This window comes from Oncorhynchus tshawytscha, linkage group LG06, assembly GCF_018296145.1.
Source record: "Oncorhynchus tshawytscha isolate Ot180627B linkage group LG06, Otsh_v2.0, whole genome shotgun sequence".
NCBI lineage: Eukaryota > Metazoa > Chordata > Actinopteri > Salmoniformes > Salmonidae > Oncorhynchus > Oncorhynchus tshawytscha.
In genome coordinates, this window is record NC_056434.1 from 13,939,477 (window position 1) to 13,960,995 (window position 21,519).

The following is a 21,519-nucleotide window of genomic DNA, read 5'->3' on the forward strand; positions in this document are numbered from 1 at the left end:
TGATTGGAATGAACTACAAAAATCTCTAAAACTGGAAACACTTATCTCCCTCACTAGCTGTAAGCACCAGCTGTCAGAGCAGCTCACAGATTACTGCACCTGTACATAGCCCATCTATAATTTTGCCCAAAAAACTATCTCGTCCCCTACTGTATTTATTTATTTATTTATTTTGCTCCTTTGCACCCCGTTATTTATATTTCTACTTTGCACATTCTTCCACTGCAAATCTACCATTCCAGTGTTTTACTTGCTATATTTTATTTACTTCACCACCATGGCCTTTTTTTTCCTTTACCTCCCTTATCTCACCTCATTTGCTCACATTGTATATAGACTTATTTTTCTACTGTATTATTGACTGTATGTTTGTTTTACTCCATGTGTAACTCTGTGTTGTTGTATGTGTCGAACGGCTTTGCTTTATCTTGGCCAGGTCGCAATTGTAAATGTGTACTTGTTCTCAACTGGCCTACCTGGTTAAATAAAGGTGAAATAAAAAATAAAATAAACTGGTTACCAACATAATTAGAGCAGTATAAATACATGTTTTGTCATTCCCGTAGTATACGGTCTGATATATCATGGCTGTCAGCCAATCAGCATTCAGCACTCGAACCAACCAGTTTATAGTGACATTTAAGATATTGATAACGTCTTACCTTCCTCCTCCTGCCATTCACTCTCTATTAAGGCCATAAACTCTTTGTTCTCCTCCCCGCTCACGTTCTCTCTCACGCTGTGCACGTCCACAACAGTTGAGGTGGACATGACTGGCCTGTCTTCTATCTCTTCCTCTCCCTTGGTCTCCTGGGTAATCCCTCTTGGTACTACCGTCCTCATGTTCCTCAGGGAGCCTCACTGTCTTGGTGCCCCTGTGACGGCGGCCCCTGAAAGTCGGGGACCCAGAATGTTCTCTCTTCGCCATCTTCCATGCCCACGGCGAGGGGAAGCTGACTCCGGGTGTTTCCATCCCTCTTGGCATGTCTGTGGCTGGTGAGAAGCTTGCAACCCAAAGCTTGTTGCTAGTTGGTTTGCTGTTTGAGTGGCTGTCTTGGTTTCAACGGCCCTCCCTTCCTCAGTTGTGATCACCTATAGGACAGGAAGGAGGCCTTTGTCAAGGACTGCTAGTTTGAAATATAAGTTGTAATTTTTTGTTTTGTTTACATGATCATACCCAGTCATGTGAGGAATATCATTGGAAAAGGGATTACTTTGAAGATCTTTGTGCTTGGGTTTGGGAGTCACTGTTGGGAATGTGCAGACTCAGATGTTTGTGCTTGGGTCTGGGAGTCACTGTTGGGAATGTGCAGACTCAGATGTTTGTGCTTGGGTCTGGGAGTCACTGTTGGGAATGTGCAGACTCAGATGTTTGTGCTTGGGTCTGGGAGTCACTGTTGGGTATGTGCAGACTCAGATGTTTGTGCTTGGGTCTGGGAGTCACTGTTGGGAATGTGCAGACTCAGATGTTTGTGCTTGTGTCTGGGAGTCACTGTTGGGTATGTGCAGACTCAGATGTTTGTGCTTGTGTCTGGGAGTCACTGTTGGGTATGTGCAGACTCAGATGTTTGTGCTTGTGTCTGGGAGTCACTGTTGGGAATGTGCAGACTCAGATGTTTGTCTTTTAGAAAAAGGTGTTGGTTTTTCGTGCAGGAAAGACACACATCCTCCCAGACATCATTGAATTAAACTGTAAATTAAGTATTTGACCTACATTTCCCCTTCTGTAATGAATTCTCATCAAGGCCCTCACCTAGGCCAAGAAACAAAGTATTTTAGTTTATTAGAAATTATTAGATTTGATGAACAAATGATTGAATAGTCTGTCATTCATATGTCTTATTATTGTTCATTAATATTAGGCTATTAATTATGGCTCCGTTGTTTCAGCTTTTGAAATAATTAATTGTTTTAATATAATAATTGTATTGTATTCATAGTTGTAGTAACTTTTGTAGATGTATGTAATAACTTTTGATAACGTTAAGCAACTTGCCATGGCAATAACAAGGTTAATCATGATTTTGGAAGTGATTTTGTCTGTATTTGCTCGCCATACTTGCACGTACACGTGTGTGTTCGTGATTCCAGAAAATGTGTCTTAAGTGAGTAAACCATTCAATTTTCCTATATATTGCACAGCTTTGGAAGAAAACATGTGTTCTGAGACTACTAGGTGTGAATAAGCCAAATGCATTTTAAAAAAAAATCTAAATTAATCTTTAAGTAGTTATCTTCTAACTGTACGGCTCGTGACGTGCTCTGATTTTGTCTCGCTAGTGTGGTGGAATGTATCTCTGGTCCAGCACGTTACTAACGCCCTGCACCAGAGCTAAGTGGAATGTATCTCTGGTCCAGCACGTTACTAACGCCCTGCACCAGAGCTAAGTGGAATGTATCTCTGGTCCAGCACGTTACTAACGCCCTGCACCAGAGCTAAGTGGAATGTATCTCTGGTCCAGCACGTTACTAACGCCCTGCACCAGAGCTAAGTGGAATGTATCTCTGGTCCAGCACGTTACTAACGCCCTGCACCAGAGCTAAGTGGAATGTATCTCTGGTCCAGCACGTTACTAACTGCACCAACGCCCTGCACCAGACGTTACTAACGCCCTTCACCAGAGCTAAGTGGAATGTATCTCTGGTCCAGCACGTTACTAACGCCCTGCACCAGAGCTAAGTGGAATGTATCTCTGGTCCAGCACGTTACCAACGCCCTTCACCAGAGCTAAGTGGAATGGAACACCGCTAACCACCTGTTCCAGCTGTGCTAATTGATGCTATTTGGACAGTGTTGGCTACATGCTGTTAACGAATTGAATCCATTAATTTATCTGCACCTGCAGACTTCAGACGAGTACCGTGGAATAAATTGACAGGCTGATTGACCTGTAGGAAAGGTTGGTCTTCACGAGTTGTTAGTGTAAGTTAGCTAAAATATGGAAACTGAATGCTTGTTGAAATAGGCTAGCCAGTCTATCTTTTTTTTGTGAGCAACCTACAGTACTTTGATGAAATACGTTTCACATTGTGATCGCTTGTAACAGTCGTTAGCCTAATTAGCTAGTTGGTCCAATGGGGGGTGGATTCTTTGCACATTTCAGTGTTTATTGTTCAGAAAATGCATTAGTTAGCTAAACTGTAGCCTCTGTCAAGTCTCGCAGAATGACCCAGGAGCAGTTGCTTTCGAGCCTGAAGAAGGATGTGCGCTCCCTGCTCATCTCAGCCAAGCAGGGCCTGACCCCAGATCAGTTGAAGAGAGACTACATCAACATGCTGGGCCACCCCATGCCCCTGAGGATCCTTGGCTTCCGCAACGTGCTGGACATGATCCGCGAGATGCCCGACGTGGTGCATATCCTCTATCTGGGAGATGGCAGCATAGTGCTGAAGGGTAAGTACTGAGTACTCCTCCCACTGTGGATTTGCTGACTGTTATGTCAAAGCAAGTTTGTTTTGTCTTTAACATGTGACATTATAGGCAGAATTGTTTTGGCACACAGCATGCTATAGTTTTCATATTTGTTGACAAGAGTTACATTTTGCCTCGTGCTTGAGTGTAGTATGCACAGTATCAGGAGAGGAAGAATATATCAGAACACAGATATCAATTCAACTCCAGCATATCAACCCATCACACCAGTGGCATACCGTAGTTTCAAGGTAGTTTTCTGCAAGGTCTGAGCAAGGCCTTTTTGCATTGAGGCTGAGTGAAAATATTTTACAGCAAATGTTCTGTAATTCTAAACATTTTTGCCATGGCTTATGACCTGTTCTGTTCATATGCTATCTGGGAAGGGGGGGTGACCTCCAGGGGGCCCCAACCAACATTATTTGTTGTTGTTTTTTTGGTGGGGGCGGGGGTCCCCAGAGCCTGTGGGCCCTCCTGCCCTGCGGGGGGGAGTATATTTTTTCACCAGTGCATCTTTTTTTCCCCATTCTGCAGCAGTGGCTGATGACACCACCAGAGGCATAGTGGAGTTGGTGGCCAAGCAGCGCAGTGCCAAGAAGACCCCTGCTCAGCGTGGCGGTGTGGGCTTCTTCTCCCCACGCTACCAGCATCACAACCCCATGGTTCTGCCGCGGCGTGGCCGTGCACCCCCGGCCCTGCCGGCTCAACTCCGGGCCCAGCTCCACCAGCTGCTCTCCCATGGGGCCGTGGGTTTATCGGAGCTGGAGACAGCCTTCGTCCGCCGCTTCGGCTTCCCTTTACGAGTCAACAACTACGGCTTCTATTCCATCGCCGAGATGCTGGCGGCGGCCGCCGACCTGGTGGCAGTGACACAAAGCAGGATGGGCTCCCAGCTGTCCCTCAGGGGGGCAGGGGTGGCATCACGGAGGACTGGACCCATAAAGCCGTTATTCCCATTGAAGCAGACCTTCAAAACTGTTCCTATCGTAAGGCAGATGACCCAGACAAACTCAGGTTGGTTGGTCCCACAGTGAAAGCTATAACTCCATTTCAAGCATATAGTGTTGAATTTAATTGATTGCTGCTCATGTACAGTACACATTGATTTAAAAAAATAATCTGTTTTATATATCCAGTCCCAGTAGAAAAACACACCACTGAGTCCAGTACTCCGAATCCAGTGTCCAATACTCAGAATCTTGTGGTACCAGCGCCACTCCCTGAGGCTGCAGTCCTTAACAGCCCAGAGGGGGACCAGGGCTCTCTGCCAATGGATTACACAACACCACAGCCTGAACCTGAACCCACGCAGGACGAACAACTGTTTCAGAAGTGTGTCATCAAGGTGTGTATACTGCTGTCTGTAGCTCTGGTGTGTGTGTTCAGCCACGTAAAAATAGTTTCCCCCGTGATCTGGTTTTTGATTGGGTGCAAAGCCTGCCAACGTAACATTCAGATCTGCCAACACCAGGCTTACAACCAAGTTACTGTGCTGTATATTGGGTCTGTGCTTTTGCTGAAGCTTTAGAGGGCAAAAGTCCTGATTTTTAGAGAAGGGAATCGAATGTGCTTCTGAATAGCAGTAGTGAAAAGTAGAACAAATGCCTTGTAGCCCCTCCTCTTCGTCATGTTTTGCTTGTGTTGATTGGCATCTGCAGCTGGAGGAGGAGCTTAGGCAGCGTATTCTGGAGAACGGGGAAGCGGGCACTGTCAGTCCAGAACTAAAGGCCAAGCTTCGCCAGGTCAGTCCACTGGTTGCATCCCAATGAGCACCCTATTCCCTTTATAGTACACTACTATTGACCAGGGCATATATATTACACTACTATTGACCAGGGCCAATTTTTACCAGGGTTCATATAGTACACTACTATTGACCAGGGCCAATTTTACCAGGGTTCATATAGTACACTACTATTGACCAGGGCCAATTTTACCAGGGTTCATATAGTACACTACTATTGACCAGGGCACTATATAAGGAATATGGTGCCATTTGGGACACATGTTGTCTTCACCTAAATACCAAATCCATCTAATGACAGTAGAGATTCTAACACAACGAACCTTCCATATAGGTTGTAGCCCAAAACAGTGAGGGACTGTCCGTCCACGATCTCCCTGCAGAATTCAAGGTATTTTATACTGACAAATCAAATACATTTCCTTTGGAATGCCTACATACTAGCCAATGCCGAATGAAGACTAATCATTTTTGAGTTTTTTTAAATCACCAAGTATTACTTCTTGTTAGTGTCTTGTATGTTGCTCTGACCTTTGTTGCCCTTATGACCCACGGTTGACCCCAGAGGGTGTTTGGGGAGGAGCTGCCGGTGGTCCAGAGTGGCTTCCTGAGTACCACGGAGATGGTGGGTGCCCTGAGCGACACGCTCTACCTGCGGCCCATGGCGGGCGACGAGGGCAACCACTGGGTGGTCATGGACATCCAGAATGTCCCTGGACACACAACGCCTCAACAACCAGGTCTGCTACACTCCTCTGGCTTTAACCTAGGATCAGATTACACCATTACCAATCCTCAAATGAACCATCAGGGGGGTAAACAAATATCTGACCTTAGATCAGTGGTTAGAGGGAAATATCTGGTTCACACACAACACCTATCCACTTTATTCCTAGCCATATGATAGTACAGGACAATCACATTTTGATTGATTACTAACTCATTGTTATAACCAAAAAGTATAACTTTTGCTGCCCATTTAAGATTCAACAAAACAGGTATTTTTGGGTCTAAGTGTGTCATGACTGATCTCATTCAATATGTCACTTTGGTATTATTTGTGTGGTAGGAACGGCGGAGCCCGAAGGCCCCGTTGAGTGTGTCAAGGCTCTGAACCCGTCAGGTACAGGCTACTATTTCAGCTGTGAGGAGTCTCCCTGGGAGGGAGAGGGAGGCGAGACCAAGCCCAACTTGGAGGAAGACCTGGAGCTCCGCATCACCACCAAGACCTTCTACCAGGTGAGCTGGAGCCTGGGGAAAGGAAGGTCACAACGCTCAAAGTCCTGATAAAATACATTTAGTGTGTACGTGCTGGGCACAAATGTAAGCCTGCACCCATTGCTGCAGTTTAACAGACAGGAAAATCTGTCTCACTATGGTCCATATCTGTAGAATGTGTTTATGTATACTTCACATGCATAAGAGTGTGCACACACATTCTGTTTATGGCTGCTTCCCTCAGGTGGTGGATCTGTACGGCTCGTTGCCGGTGCGTTGTCGGCGTGGGGCGGTGATTCCCCCGGACGCCATGCGGGGCCAGAGGCTGAGGGCCCCCACGTGCAAGGGCCCTCGGGAGCTGGTGGCCGTGCTGGTGGAGCATGTGGAGTCTCCCTCGAACTTCTACATCCGCTTTCATGAGAGCCAAGAGGCCCGCGCCCTGGAGAACATGATGATTGAGATGAGGTGAACAACAGCCCTCTGCTGGACTGAAGGGATAGGGAGGAGAGGCTTCCCTGCCTCAGTGGCTGGGATTTGACATGTAGTCCAATTGGCTTATTTGGTATGAATGTGTAGTAACTGTTCATATCTAGTAGTCGTCCACTGTGTTACCCTCAACTAGCTCATGTGTTTTTAGGTCAATGCACATGAAAGAGTAGAGACTAGGGGTGTGAGAAGCCGAATGCTATGTGGTGGTGCTCTCTTGTCCTCCCTCTATCCCACCTTCTCTTTTCCCTCCCTCCCTCCCTCCCTCCCTCCCTCCAGGAGCTGCTACACCTGTCCCGAGGTGTTGGAGCGTTACCGTCTACCGGAGCGCTACGTGCGTACAGGCCAGGTGTGCTGCGTGGCGCCCCAGGGCATCTGGTTCTACCGCGTGGTGGTTCACCGTGTCCTCAACAACACCCATGCAGAGGTCTACTACGTGGACTTTGGAGACCTCACCACTGTCCAGAGGAGCAGCCTCAACTTCCTCAAGTAGGACTGTGACCAAATGACACCATATTTCCTATATACAGGGTTTGTAAGGTCATGAAAATCCTGGGAAAGTCATACAATTTTAAAATGATGTTTTCCAGTCCTGGAAAAGTTTTGGGTATTGATCAAATCTGAAATGTTTTGGAAAAGTAATGGTAATTAATTTCAAAATGTCTGTTAATGTAATTTATTTAGGCACATTATCATATCAGCCAGGATCTTTAGTGCGTCTATGTTAGAGGGACAGTCGGACATTGCAGCAGCAGGTAGGCCTTTAGAATATGATGGAGAACAGACTAATAACTTGGTAGCCAATTCAAAACATATCTTGTACACGCTCGGTAACTGTTAACCTATTATTAGCGTATATTCATTTTTTCGGCATGTTCCAAAAAACTTTCCAACGACAATTGCGAACAAGGACATAGAAAGTTAACCTTTTTGACGAAACAAACAATTCACGCCGTTGTATTAGTTGGGATTCGGTTCAATTGCGGTGAATCGAATCATGTGAATCGCAAACAGTAATTTTAGAAAAAAAATATATCTAGCCTTTCTTTTGGATTATGTGGCTTCAAAACTAGTTTTGTAGATACTTCCAGTTGATTTGGACATCCAATGTAGGGGACATTGCAACTCAATAGATGCTTGTCAGCCTGCTAAGTAAACACTTATTCTAAGTTCGCTAAGATGCATAGCGAAGTTACATTTCCTCAAGTCCATTTTTGGTCTGGTTGAATATAAAGATTTGTAGCCTACCATTTCCATTTAATCTTTGATATATTGAATCAGCGAATGATTTCAAAAGGCATAATACGTGTTTGGTTAAAAGTCATGAAATTCCATCTGTCAAAATGTGTATGAACCCTGTATATCGTACACTACTATTGACCAGCCATTTGGGACAAATCCCCTGTCCACAACCAACCCCTTTCCCCTTGCCCGTGGCATAGATCTGAAAGGACTGGATAGGTAGTGTGTAATTTGGGACGTAGCCTGTGGTCATGTCCAGAACCCTAGACCCCTACTCCTTAGGTACTTGTCTAAGATCTTGTCTAGATCTGAGAGGACTGGATAGGTAGTGAGTGCACTGAAAAGGGAATAGGGTGTCATTTGGGATGAAGACAAATGTTTTCCTTTCTTTTGCCCACTAATCATCAGCTGTAGAACTGAGAAGGAAAGGTGTTGGAAGTGACTGTTTGTATCCCTAGTATCTGATGTCACCATGTGTTGATCAATGCGTTACTCTGTGCAAGGTGGTAACAGAGAGAGTTTTGTCTATCCCCCTCAGGTCTTGTTACTCAGAGCTCCCAGCACAAGCAGTCCCATCATCGCTGGCTGGAATCAAGCCTTTCGGTGTAAGACCTTCTACGCTACTGTTTACACAATCTACCTTCCGTGGACCCAGATTTATGAATTAAGTGTCTCGAGTATGATTACTGATTTAGGATCAGATCCCCCACCCTGCTGTCCATATAATATCAAACAAATCCTATATCAGTACTACTTCTCTGAGAGGCTTAATACATACAGTCTCTGGTCTGAGAAGTACTGAAACCTGCCCTCTTAATTCATAGTCTCTGGTCTGAGAAGTACTGAAACCTGCCCTCTTAATACATACAGTCTCTGGTCTGAGAAGTACTGAAACCCGCCCTCTTAATACATACAGTCTCTGGTCTGAGAAGTACTGAAACCCGCCCTCTTAATACATACAGTCTCTGGTCTGAGAAGTACTGAAACCCGCCCTCTTAATACATACAGTCTCTGGTCTGAGAAGAACTGAAACCCGCCCTCTTAATACATACAGTCTCTGGTCTGAGAAGAACTGAAACCCGCCCTCTTAATACATACAGTCTCTGGTCTGAGAAGAACTGAAACCCACCGTGTGTTTCTCCTCCCAGGGCAGCTGGAGTGCCAACGCCAAGACCTCCTTCCAGAAGCTATGTTGTGACCGTACCCTGGTGGCCGCCCTGCATGGCTACCACGCCGACTTCCTGCAGCTCTTTCTGTGCGACACACACACCGAGGAGGACGTGTACATCCACAGCGCCCTGCAGGCCCAGGGCCATGGGCTCTGCTGCGCACCCACCGTCAGCGCAGCGGTCAGTCACGTGCTGAACATACAAACCTATCAAATGTCAAGGCATTTCCCATTTAGTGATTCAATGCAATCTCCCATAACCTTCTCTTCATCCCATCTGTCCTCTCAGTTGTGTAACCAGTTCAACCCAGTGAGCCTCTATCTGGGCGAAGGCGTGTTCGGCGAGGGAATGGAAATAGAGGATGAGGACCCCACCCTGGAGCCTTGCCACGAAGCCACCACCATCACTTTCCAGCACAACACCACCCAACCCCTGTCCAAGAGCTCCCCTTGCCCCACTCACACGGTACAGAATACCCTCTCACATGCACGCATATTCACACACAGAGACGACATCTCACTATACCATTCTCTCCTCCACTAACACTGTCCACATAACAGCCCTTATCAGACTACAGAAGGCCTGGCAGAGCAGTCCCAGCATTAGTAGTAGTAGTAGTTAGTAGTAGCAGCCCCAGCGTTAGTAGTAGCAGCCCCAGCGTTAGTAGTAGCAGCCCCAGCGTTAGTAGCAGCAGTAGTAGTAGCAGCCCCAGCGTTAGTAGCAGCAGCCCCAGCGTTAGTAGCAGCAGTAGTAGTAGCAGCCCCAGCGTTAGTAGCAGCAGTAGTAGTAGCAGCCCCAGCATTAGTAGCAGCAGTAGTAGTAGCAGCCCCAGTATTAGAGGTAGTAGTAGTAGTAGTAGTAGTAGTAGTAGTAGTAGTAGTAGTAGCAGCCCCAGCATTAGTAGTAGTAGTAGCAGCCCCAGCATTAGTAGTAGTAGTAGCAGCAGTAGTAGCAGCCCCAGCGTTAGTAGTAGTAGCAGCAGTAGTAGCAGCCCCAGCGTTAGTAGTAGTAGTAGTAGCAGCCCCAGCGTTAGTAGTAGTAGTAGTAGTAGTAGTAGTAGTAGTAGTAGTAGTAGCAGCAGCCCCAGCATTAGTAGCAGCAGTAGTAGTAGCAGCCCCAGCGTTAGTAGTAGTAGTAGCAGCCCCAGCGTTAGTAGTAGTAGTAGTAGTAGTAGTAGCAGCCCCAGCGTTAGTAGTAGTAGTAGTAGTAGTAGTAGCAGCCCCAGCGTTAGTAGCAGCAGTAGTAGTAGCAGCCCCAGCTTTAGTAGCAGCAGCCCCAGCGTTAGTAGTAGTAGTAGTAGTAGTAGTAGTAGCAGCCCCAGCGTTAGTAGTAGTAGTAGTAGCAGCCCCAGCGTTAGTAGCAGCAGTAGTAGTAGTAGTAGTAGTAGCAGCCCCAGCGTTAGTAGCAGCAGTAGTAGTAGCAGCCCCAGCGTTAGTAGCAGCAGTAGTAGTAGCAGCCCCAGCGTTAGTAGCAGCAGTAGTAGTAGCAGCCCCAGCGTTAGTAGCAGCAGTAGTAGTAGCAGCCCCAGCGTTAGTAGCAGCAGTAGTAGTAGCAGCCCCAGCGTTAGTAGCAGCAGCAGTAGTAGTAGTAGTAGTATCAGCCCCTGCGTTAGTAGTAGCAGCAGTAGTAGTAGTAGCCCTAGCAGCAGCCCCAGCGTTAGTAGTAGCAGCAACCCCAGCGTTAGTAGTAGCAGCAACCCCAGCGTTAGTAGTAGCAGCAACCCCAGCATTAGTAGTAGAAGCAGCCCCAGCGTTAGTAGTTAGTATTAGCGGCCCCAGCGTTAGTAGTCAGTAGCGGCAGCCCCAGCGTTAGTAGTTAGTTGTAGCGGCCCCAGCGTTAGTAGTTAGTTGTAGCGGCCCCAGCTTTAGTAGTCAGTAGCGGCGGCCCCAGCGTTAGTAGTCAGTAGCGGCGGCCCCAGCGTTAGGAGAGGGGGAGAGAGAGAGAACCAAGGAGGCCCTTGAATCAGTTATAGAACCCATTGCCCTTTATGGTTGTCACCAACCAAGAATACACAAAATGGGACAAACACCAAATTGAGATTATGCAGAAATATCCTCTGTGTACAACGTAAAACACCAAATAATGAATGCAGAGCAGAATTAGGCCGATACCCGCTAATTATCGAAATCCAGAAAAGAGCCGTTCAATTCTACAACCACCTAAAAGGAAGCGATTCCCAAACCTTCCATAACAAAGCCATCACCTACAGAAAGATGAACCTGGAGAAGAGTCCCCTAAGCAAGCTGGTCCTGGGGCTCTTTTCACAAACACAAACAGACCACACAGAGCCCCAGGGCAGCAACACAATTAGACCCAACCAAATCATGAGAAAACAAAAAGATAATTATTTCCAATGTGTCAAGTAATTAGCAAAACAACAGAGCAAACTAGAATGCTATTTGGCCCTAAACAGAATACCTGACCACTGTGACTGACCCAAACTTAAAGAAAGCTTTTACTATGTACAGACCCAGTGAGCATAGCTTTGCTATTGAGAAAGGCCGCCGTAGGCAGACCCTCTGAAGAAAAAAATAGGCTGTGTGCACACTGCCCACAAAATGAGGTGGAAACTGAGCTGCACTTCCTAACCTCCTGCCAAAATAATGACCATATTGGAGACACACATTTCCCTCAGATTACACAGACTGTAATGCGTCTGTGTGTAGCTGGTGAGATGAGTCAGGCAGATATGAGTAATGAAAGCAATTTTACTCAAATACACTGCTCAAAAAAAATAAAGGGAACACTTAAACAACACAATGTAACTCTAAGTCAATCACACTTCTGTGAAATCAAACTGTCCACTTAGGAAGCAACACTGATTGACAATAAATTTCACATGCTGTTGTGCAAATGGAATAGACAACAGGTGGAAATTATAGGCAATTAGCAAGACACCCCCAATAAAGGAGTGGTTCTGCAGGTGGGGACCACAGACCACTTCTCAGTTCCTATGCTTCCTGGCTGATGTTTTGGTCACTTTTGAATGCTGGCGGTGCTTTCACTCTAGTGGTAGCATGAGACAGAGTCTACAACCCACACAAGTGGCTCAGGTAGTGCAGCTCATCCAGGATGGCACATCAATGCGAGATGTGGCAAGAAGGTTTGCTGTGTCTGTCAGCATAGTGTCCAGAGCATGGAGGCGCTACCAGGAGACAGGCCAGTACATCAGGAGACGTGGGGGAGGCCGTAGGAGGGCAACAACCCAGCAGCAGGACCGCTACCTCTGCCTTTGTGCAAGGAGAAGCAGGAGGAGCACTGCCAGAGCCCTGCAAAATGAAATGACCTCCAGCAGGCCACAAATGTGCATGTGTCTGCTCAAACGGTCAGAAACAGTCTCCATGAGGGTGATATGAGGGCCCGACGTCCACAGGTGGGGGTTGTGCTTACAGCCCAACACTGTGCAGGACGTTTTTCATTTGCCAGGGAACACCAAGATTGGCAAATTCGCCACTGGCGCCCTGTGCTCTTCACAGATGAAAGCAGATTCACACTGAGCACATGTGACAGACATGACAGTCTGGAGACGCCGTGGAGAACGTTCTGCTGCCTGCAACATCCTCCAGAATGACCTGTTTGGCGGTGGGTCAGTCATGGTGTGGGGTGGCATTTCTTTGGGGGGGCCGCACAGCCCTCCATGTGCTCGCCAGAGGTAGCCTGACTGCCATTAGGTACCGAGATGAGATCCTCAGACCCCTTGTGAGACCATATGCTGGTGCGGTTGGCCCTGGGTTCCTCCTAATGCAAGACAATGCTAGACCTCATGTGGCTGGAGTGTGTTAGCAGTTCCTGCAAGAGGAAGGCAATGATGCTATGGACTGTCCCGTTCCCCAGGATGCATTTCAGCTCCATCCACCAGGTCTGTCCAGGAGGATGATCCAGGTCTCAGGAGACCATCCGCCACCTCATCAGGAGCATGCCCAGGCGTTGTAGGGAGGTTATACAGGCACGTGGAGGCCACACACACTACTGAGCCTTATTTTGACTTGTTTTATGGAATTTACATTAAAGTTGGATCAGCCTGTAGTGTGGTTTTCCACTTTAATTTTGAGTGTGACTCCAAATCCAGACCTCCATGGGTTGATAAATTTGATTTCCATCGATTTAATTTTTGTGATTTTGTTGTCAGCACATTCAACTATGTAAAGAAAAAAGTATTTAATAAGAATATTTCATTCATTCAGATCTAGGATGTGTTATTTTAGTGTTCCCTTTATTTTTTTGAGCAGTGTATATCACAATACACGTTGTGTATTGCCACAAAGGCCACAAGCCCACAAATACAGACCACAATACAATAAACAATTACTCACAAACAAACATGGGGGAACAGAAGGTGAAATAATGATCAAGTAATTTCGGGATTGAAACCAGGTGTGTAAGACAAAGGCGAAACAAATGGAAAATGAAACGTGGATCAGCGATGGCTAGAAGGCCGCCCGAACAAGGAGAGGAACCGACTTCGGTGGAAGTCGTGACAGTATCCCCCCGACTTCAGCAACGCACCGACACAGACCTAGGGACGAGGAGCAGGGCGATCCGAATGGAGACGGTGGAACTCCCGCAGCAACGAAAGGTCCAAGACGTCCTCCACCGGCACTCAGCATCTCCTCTGGACCGTACCCCTCCATGAGGTAATGAAGGCCCGACGCCTCGAGCTCAGGATGGCTCTACACAGCATACGCCGGGGCCTCCTCGATGTCCAGAGGGGGTGGAGGGACCTCCCGCACCTCAGACTCCTGGAGTGGACCTGCCACCACCGGCCTGAGGAGAGACACATGGTGCAAGGGATTAATACGGTAATCTGAGGGAAGCTGTAACCTGTAACATACCTCGTTCAGTCTCCTCAGGACTTTGAATGGCCCCACAAACCACGGACCCAGCTTCCGGCAGGGCAGGCGAAGGGGAAGGTTTCGGGTCGAGAGCCAGACCTGGTCCCCCGGTGCGAACACCGGGGCCTCACTACGGTGGCAGTTGGCGCTCGCCTTCTGCCGCCTCACGGCCCGTTGCAGGTGCACATGGGCGGCGTCCCAGGTCTCCTCCGAACCACTCGTCTACCGCAGGAACTTCGTTCTGGCTCTGATGCCAAGGTGCCAGAACCGGCTGATACCCCAGTATGCACTGGAAGAGAGAGAATTTAGTGGGTTTAGTGGGACTACCAGTACTTCCCATTAAGGCAACGCACTGTCCGACTGATGCCAGGATGACCAGAGGAGGGTGACGTGTGGGCCCAATAGATCAAACGGTCGTGGACAGCAGACGGAACGTACAGGCGCCCAGCTGGACACTGGGGGGGGGGGGAGTGTGCTCAATGTCCGCGTCCAGCTCCACACCACCGGTGCCACCAGGTAAGAGGCCGGAGGTATGGGAGTGTGATCCATGGACCGCTCCTCTGTGTCATACATCCGGGAAAGTGCGTCTGCCTTAGCGTTCTGGTAACCTGATCTGTAGGACAGAGTGAAAACTAAACGTATAAAGAACATGCCCCACCTTGCCTGGCGAGGGTTCAGTCTCCTCGCCGCTCGGATGTACTCCAGATTGCAGTGGTCATTCCAGATGAGATAAGGGTGTGGACAAGAGGAATACCTATGTGAGAATGCTGTTCATCGACTACAGCTCGGCATTCAACACCATAGTACCCTCCAAGCTCGTCATCAAGCTCGAGACCCTGGGTCTCGACCCCGCCCTGTGCAACTGGGTACTGGACTTCCTGACGGGCCGCCCCCAGGTGGTGAGGGTAGGCAACAACATCTCCACCCCGCTGATCCTCAACACTGGGGCCCCACAAGGGTGCATTCTGAGCCCTCTCCTGTACTCCCTGTTCACCCACGACTGCGTGGCCACGCACGCCTCCAACTCAATCATCAAGTTTGCGGACGACACAACATTGGTAGGCTTGATTACCAACAACGACGAGACGGCCTACAGGGAGGAGGTGAGGGCCCTCGGAGTGTGGTGTCAGAAAAATAACCTCACACTCAACGTCAACAAAACTAAGGAGATGATTGTGGACTTCAGGAAACAGCAGAGGGAACACCCCCCTATCCACATCGATGGAACAGTAGTGGAGAGAGTAGCAAGTTTTAAGTTCCTCGGCATACACATCACAGACAAACTGAATTGGTCCACTCACGCAGACAGCATCGTGAAGAAGGCGCAGCAGCGACTCTTCAACCTCAGGAGGCTGAAGAAATTCGGCTTGTCACCAAAAGCACTCACAAACTTCTACAGATGCACAATCGAGAGCATCCTGGCGGGCTGCATCACCGCCTGGTACGGCAACTGCTCCGCCCACAACCGTAAGGCTCTCCAGAGGGTAGTGAGGTCTGCACAACGCATCACCATCATCAAACTACCTGCCCTCCAGGACACCTACACCACCCGATGTTACAGGAAGGCCATAAAGATCATCAAGGACAACAACCACCCGAGCCACTGCCTGTTCACCCCGCTATCATCCAGAAGGCGAGGTCAGTACAGGTGCATCAAAGCTGGGACCGAGAGACTGAAAAACTGTTTCTATCTCAAGGCCATCAGACTGTTAAACAGCCACCACTAACATTGAGTGGCTGCTGCCAACACACTGACACAACTCCAGCCACTTTAATAATGGGAATTGATGGGAAATGATGTAAAATATATCACTAGCCACTTTAAACAATGCTACCTAATATAATGTTACATACCCTACATTATTCATCTCATGCATACGTATATACTGTACTCTATATCATCTACTGCATCCTTATGTAATACATGTATCACTAGCCACTTTAACTATGCCACTTTGTTTACATACTCATCTCATATGTATATACTGTACTCGATACCATCTACTGTATCTTGCCTATGCTGCTCTATGCCATCACTCATTCATATCTTTATGTACATATTCTTTATCCCCTTACACTGTGTATAAGACAGTAGTTTTGGAATTGTTAGTTAGATTACTTGTTGGTTATTACTGCATTGTCGGAACTAGAAGCACAAGCATTTCGCAACACTCGCATTAACATCTGCTAACCATGTGTATGTGACAAATAAAATTAGATTTGATTTGTTTAGCCCCCTCAAGCCTATGTCTCCATGCCTTCAGAGCCTTGACAACAGCCAACCGCTCTCGGTCCCCCACATCATAGTTTCGCTTTGGTGGCGTGCCCGAGAGCTGAGAGAGCATGGCTCCTATCCCAGCCTCGGACGCATCCACCTCCACTATACACGCCAAAGAGGGATCCGGATGAGCCAGCACGGGAGCCAAGGTAAACAGAGCCTTCAGGTGACCAAAAGCCCTGTCCGCCTCAGCCGACCACTGCAGTCGCACCGGCCCCCCCTTCAGCACTGAGGTAATGGGAGCCGCTACCTGACCAAAACCCCGGATAAACCTCCGGTAGTAGTTTGCAAACCCTAGAAACCGCTGCACTTCGTTTACCGTTGTGGGACTCGACCAATTACACACGGCTGAAATGCAGTCACACTCCATCTCCACCCCTGAAGTGGAAATGCGGTACCCTAGGAAGGAGACGGAGTGTTGGAAGAACAGACATTTCTCAACCTTGACGTACAGGTCATGCTCCAACAGTCGACCAAGCACCCTGCACAGCAGGGACACATGCTCGGCGCGTGTAGCGGAGTATATCAGAATGTTGTCGATATACACCACTACACCCTGCAGGTTCCTGTGCAAGTCCCAGAAAATCTCTTCAACAAAGGAATGGAAGACTGATGGAGCATTCATCAACCCGTACGGCATGACTGGGTACTCATAGTGCCCTGAGGTGGTACTAAATGCCGTCTTCCACTCGTCCCCCTCCCGGATACGCACCAGGTTGTATGTGCTCCTGAGATCCAATTTTGTGGAGAAGTGCGCCCCATGCATTGACTTGATCACACTGGCGATGAGAGGCAGTGGGTAGCTGTACCTCACTGTGATCTGATTGATACCTCGATAGTTAATACACGGGTGCAGTCCTCCATCCTTCTTCACAAAAAAAGAAACTCGAGGAGGCAGGTGAAGTGGAGGGCCAACTGTATCTCTGCCCCAGGGATTCGGAGACACGTTTCCATAGCCGCCATCTCCTCCTGTGACAGAGGATACACATGACTCCTGGGAAGTGCTGCGTCTACCAGGAGATTTATCGCACAAAGAGCAGAAGCCGCAGAAGGTGAGAGCCAAATCGGCATATTCTGAGGGGAAGCGCACGGTGGAGACCTGGTCTGGACTTTCCACCGTAGTTGCACCGACGGAGACCACTCTCGTGACCACCCCTTGAGAGCCCTATCTTTTCACGAAATAGTGGAGTGATGACAGGCCAACCAGGGTAGGCCCAGCACCATGGGAAACGCAGAAGAATCAATAAGGAAGAGACTGATTCTCTCCTTGTGACCCTCCTGCGTAACCATGCTTAGTGGAGCGGTCGCCTCCCTAATCAGCCCTGACCCTAATGGTCGACTATCTAGGGCATGCACAGGGAAGGGTATAACCACAGGAACAAGGGGGATCCCTAAACTATGAGCAAATGAACGGTCAATAAAATTCCCAGCTGCGCCTGAATCTACGAGCGCCTTATGCTGAGAATGCGGGGAAAACTCAGGAAATGTAATAAACACATACATGTGAGCAACAGGGGGCTCTGGGTGAGCCTGGTGCCGACTCACCTGGGGTGACACGGTAGTGCTCTGCCTGCTGCCTCGACTCCCTGAGGAACCTCCCCAGCACCGACCAGCAGTGTGCCCTCTGCGGCCACAGATGGTGCAGGGAATGGCCCCTCCTCCGGTCGCCCTAAGCGCAGCACCTCCCAGCTTCATGGGCGTCGGAGCGGAGGTGCTGGGGGATGGAACTGACAGGCCCCGATCCGGACATCCGCGGGCAGCCAGCAGGTTGTCCAGCCGGATGGACAGATCCACCAGCTGGTCCAACATGAGGGTGGTGTCTCGGCTGGCCAACAGCCGACGAACGTCCTCGCGCAGACTGCACCGGTAGTGATTGATCCGGGCCCTGTCGTTCCATCCCGCGCTGGTGGCCAGGGTCCGGAAGTCCCAAGCGAAATCCTGTGCGCTCCTCGTCCTCTGCTTCAGGTGGAACAGACGTTCACCTGCTGCTCGACCCTCAGGCGGGTGGTCGAAAACTGCCCGAAGCAGCGGGTGAACTTAGCGTAATTGTCCAACTCCGTTTCTCCTTCACTCCATACGGTGTTGGCCCACTCCAGGGCTTTGCCTGAGAGGCAGGCGACGAGGGCGGACACGCTCTTACCTCCCGAAGGAGCCGGGTGGATGGTCGCCAGGTAGAGCTCCAGCTGGAGTAGGAACCCCTGGCATCCGGCAGCCGTCCCATCATACTCCCTCGGGAGAGCGAGCCGAATCCCACTGGGACCGGGTGAAGGAGGGGTGGACAGTGTGGCCTGCTGTAGTGGGGCTGGTGGAGGCGCTGGACGACCTCCTCCTCTCTCGCAACGATCCATCGTCTGCAGCACCCGATCCATGGTGTTGCCCAGACATTGCAATACGGTCGCGTGCTGCTGGACGCGCTCCTCTACCGCCACAGGGAGGTCGTCTGGTCCTGCTGACTCCATTCGGTGGTGAGTAATTCTGTAATGCGTCTGTGTGTAGCTGGTGAGATGAGTCAGGCGCAGCACCGCAGATATGAGCAATGAAAGCAATTTTACTCAAATATATCACAATACACGTCGTATAAATACAAGGCCACAAATACGGACCGCAATACAATAAACAATTACTCACAAACAAACATGGGGGAACAGAGGGTTAAATAATTAACAAGTAATTGGGGGATTGAAACCAGGTGTGAAAGACAAAACAAATGAAAAATGGATCGGCGATGGCTAAAATGCCGGTAATGTTGACCGCCGAACGCCGCCCGAACAAGGAGAGGGACCGACTTCGGCGGAAGTCGTGACACAGACCCACACAGAATTAGAAAACAAATCCAATTTTGATAAACGCCTTTATCTATTGGGTGAAATTCCACTGTGCAATCACAGCAGCAAGATTTGTGACCTGTTGCCACAAGAAAAGGTCAACCAGTGAAGAACAAACACCATTGTAATTACAACCCATATTTGTTTTCCTGTTTGTACTTTAACCATTTGCACATCGTTACAACACTGTATATATACATATGACATTTCAAATCTTCTGTGAGTGTAATGTTTATTTTTGTTTATTTCACTTTTGTTTATCTACTTCACTTGCTTTGGCAATGTTAACATATGTTTCCCATGCCAATAAAGCCCCTTGAATTGAATTGAGGGGGAGGCAGAGAGAGAGAGGGAGAGGGTGGGGGAGAGACACGGTTACAGTCGTTCTGCTGAAACGGGAAAGGGATGAATTGCAGTGTTCCGTCAGGACTGTGTTCTGTGGGGATGCAAGAGGGAGCGAGAGCATCATCCACCCATTATGGAAACTACTGTGGAGGTCTGAGACCTGGCTGGGGGCTTCTTAACAGCCTTGTCCATCATCCACCCATTATGGAAACTACTGTGGAGGTCTGAGACCTGGCTGGGGGCTTCTTAACAGCCTTGTCCTGTGTGGAGGCCTGGCTGGAGGCTTCTTAACAGCCTTGAACAGATCACTGATCTGACACAACAGGGTTCAGCAAAAGCCTTTAAATAGAATCCTTGTTTATACTGAGTATACCAAACATTAGGAATACCTTCCTAATATTGAGTTACACCCCCCCCTTCCTTTTTGCACTCAGAACAGCCTCAATTCATCAGGGCATGGACTCTACAAGGTGTCAAAAGCGTTCCACAAGGATGCTGTTCCTTGTGGACTACAATGCTTCCCACAGTTGTGTCAAGTTGGCGGGATATCCTTTGGGTGATGGACCATTCTTGATGCACACGGGAAACTGTTGAGTGTGAAAAACCCAGCAGCGTTGCAGTTCTTGATACAAACCGGTGCGCCTGGTACCTACTACCATATCCCGTTCAAAGGCACTTAAATATTTTGTCTTGCACATTCACCAGCTTTATGGCACACATGCATATACCCTGACATGGATTGTGTAACAGTTTGGGCAGCCTGGCTCATTGCGAACTAATTTGCCAGAATTTTACGTAATTATGACATAACATTGAAGGTTGTGCAATGTAACATGAATATTTAGACTTAGGAATGCCACCCGTTAGATAAAATACAGAATGGTTCCGTATTTCACTGAAATAATAAACGTTTTCGAAATGATCGTTTTCAGATTCGACCATATTAATGTCCTAAGGCTCGTATTTCTGTGTGTTATGTTATAATTAAGTCTATGATTTGATAGAGCAGTCTAACTGAGCGATGGTAGGCAGCAGCAGGCTCGTAAGCATTCATTCAAACAGCACTTTCATGCGTTTTGCCAGCAGCTCTTCGCAAGCACAGCGCTGTTTATGACTTCAAGCCTATCAGCCTAATGGCTGGTGTAACCGATGTGAAATGGCTAGCTAGTTAGCGGGATGTGAGCTAATAGCGTTTCAAACGTCACTCGCTCTGAGACCTAGAGTAGTTATTCCCCTTGCTCTGCAAGGGCCGCCTGATTTTGTGGATCGATGGGTAACGATGCTTCGAGTGTGGCTGTTGTCGATGTGTTCCTGGTTCGAGCCCAGGTAGGGGCGAGGAGGGGGACGGAAGCTATACTGTTACACTGGCAATACTAAAGTGCCTATAAGAACATCCAATAGCCAAAGGTATATGAAATACAAATGGTATAGAGAGAAATAGTCCTATAAATACGATATTAACTACAACCTAAAACCTCTTACCTTGGAATATTGAAGTCTCATGTTAAAAGGAACCACCAACTTTCATATGTTCTGAGCAAGTAACTCATTATTTATTTGAAGCTAAATAGATATTTATTGATGTATTATATGAAGTTAAAATAAGTGTTCATTCAGTATTGTTGTAATTGTCATTATTACAAATAAATCAAAAATTGGCAGTGGCTTTTTTTGGTCCTCCAATAATCGGTATCGGTGTTGAAAAATCATAATCGGTCATATATCACAAAAGTGAGTACACCCCTCACACTTTTGTAAATATTTGAGTATATCTTTTCATGTGACCACACTAAAGAAATGACACTTTGCTACAATGTAAAGTAGTGAGTGTACAGCTTGTATAACAGTGTAAATTTGCTGTCCCCTCAAAATAACTCAACACAGAGATGAATGTCTAAACCGCTGGCAACAAAAGTGAGTACACCCCTAAGTGAAAATGTCCAAATTGGGCCCAATTAGCCATTTTCC

General features: G+C 48.0%; 1 protein-coding gene across 5 annotated transcripts in view; it reads left to right on the forward strand.

Moving 5' to 3' along the window:
* The first annotated feature begins 1,955 nt into the window (after positions 1-1,955).
* Positions 1,956-21,519, forward strand: part of tdrd5 (tudor domain containing 5) — a 28,889-nt gene continuing 9,325 nt past the window's right edge. The window contains exons 1-14 of one of the 5 annotated variants that reach the window (XM_042323001.1): positions 2,072-2,105; positions 2,847-2,900; positions 3,157-3,394; positions 3,947-4,426; positions 4,549-4,757; positions 5,071-5,154; positions 5,491-5,547; positions 5,722-5,896; positions 6,226-6,395; positions 6,619-6,839; positions 7,140-7,349; positions 8,641-8,707; positions 9,251-9,451; positions 9,560-9,736. In XM_042323001.1, coding sequence (XP_042178935.1) covers positions 3,166-3,394; positions 3,947-4,426; positions 4,549-4,757; positions 5,071-5,154; positions 5,491-5,547; positions 5,722-5,896; positions 6,226-6,395; positions 6,619-6,839; positions 7,140-7,349; positions 8,641-8,707; positions 9,251-9,451; positions 9,560-9,736 — 2,280 coding nt within the window. In that variant the 5' untranslated portion in view covers positions 2,072-2,105; positions 2,847-2,900; positions 3,157-3,165. Of the gene's footprint in view, positions 2,106-2,637; positions 2,924-3,156; positions 3,395-3,946; positions 4,427-4,548; positions 4,758-5,070; positions 5,155-5,490; positions 5,548-5,721; positions 5,897-6,225; positions 6,396-6,618; positions 6,840-7,139; positions 7,350-8,640; positions 8,708-9,250; positions 9,452-9,559; positions 9,737-21,519 lie in introns of those variants that run through there. The other 4 variants (XM_042323000.1, XM_042322997.1, XM_042322998.1 and 1 more) reach the window with 4 other exon arrangements.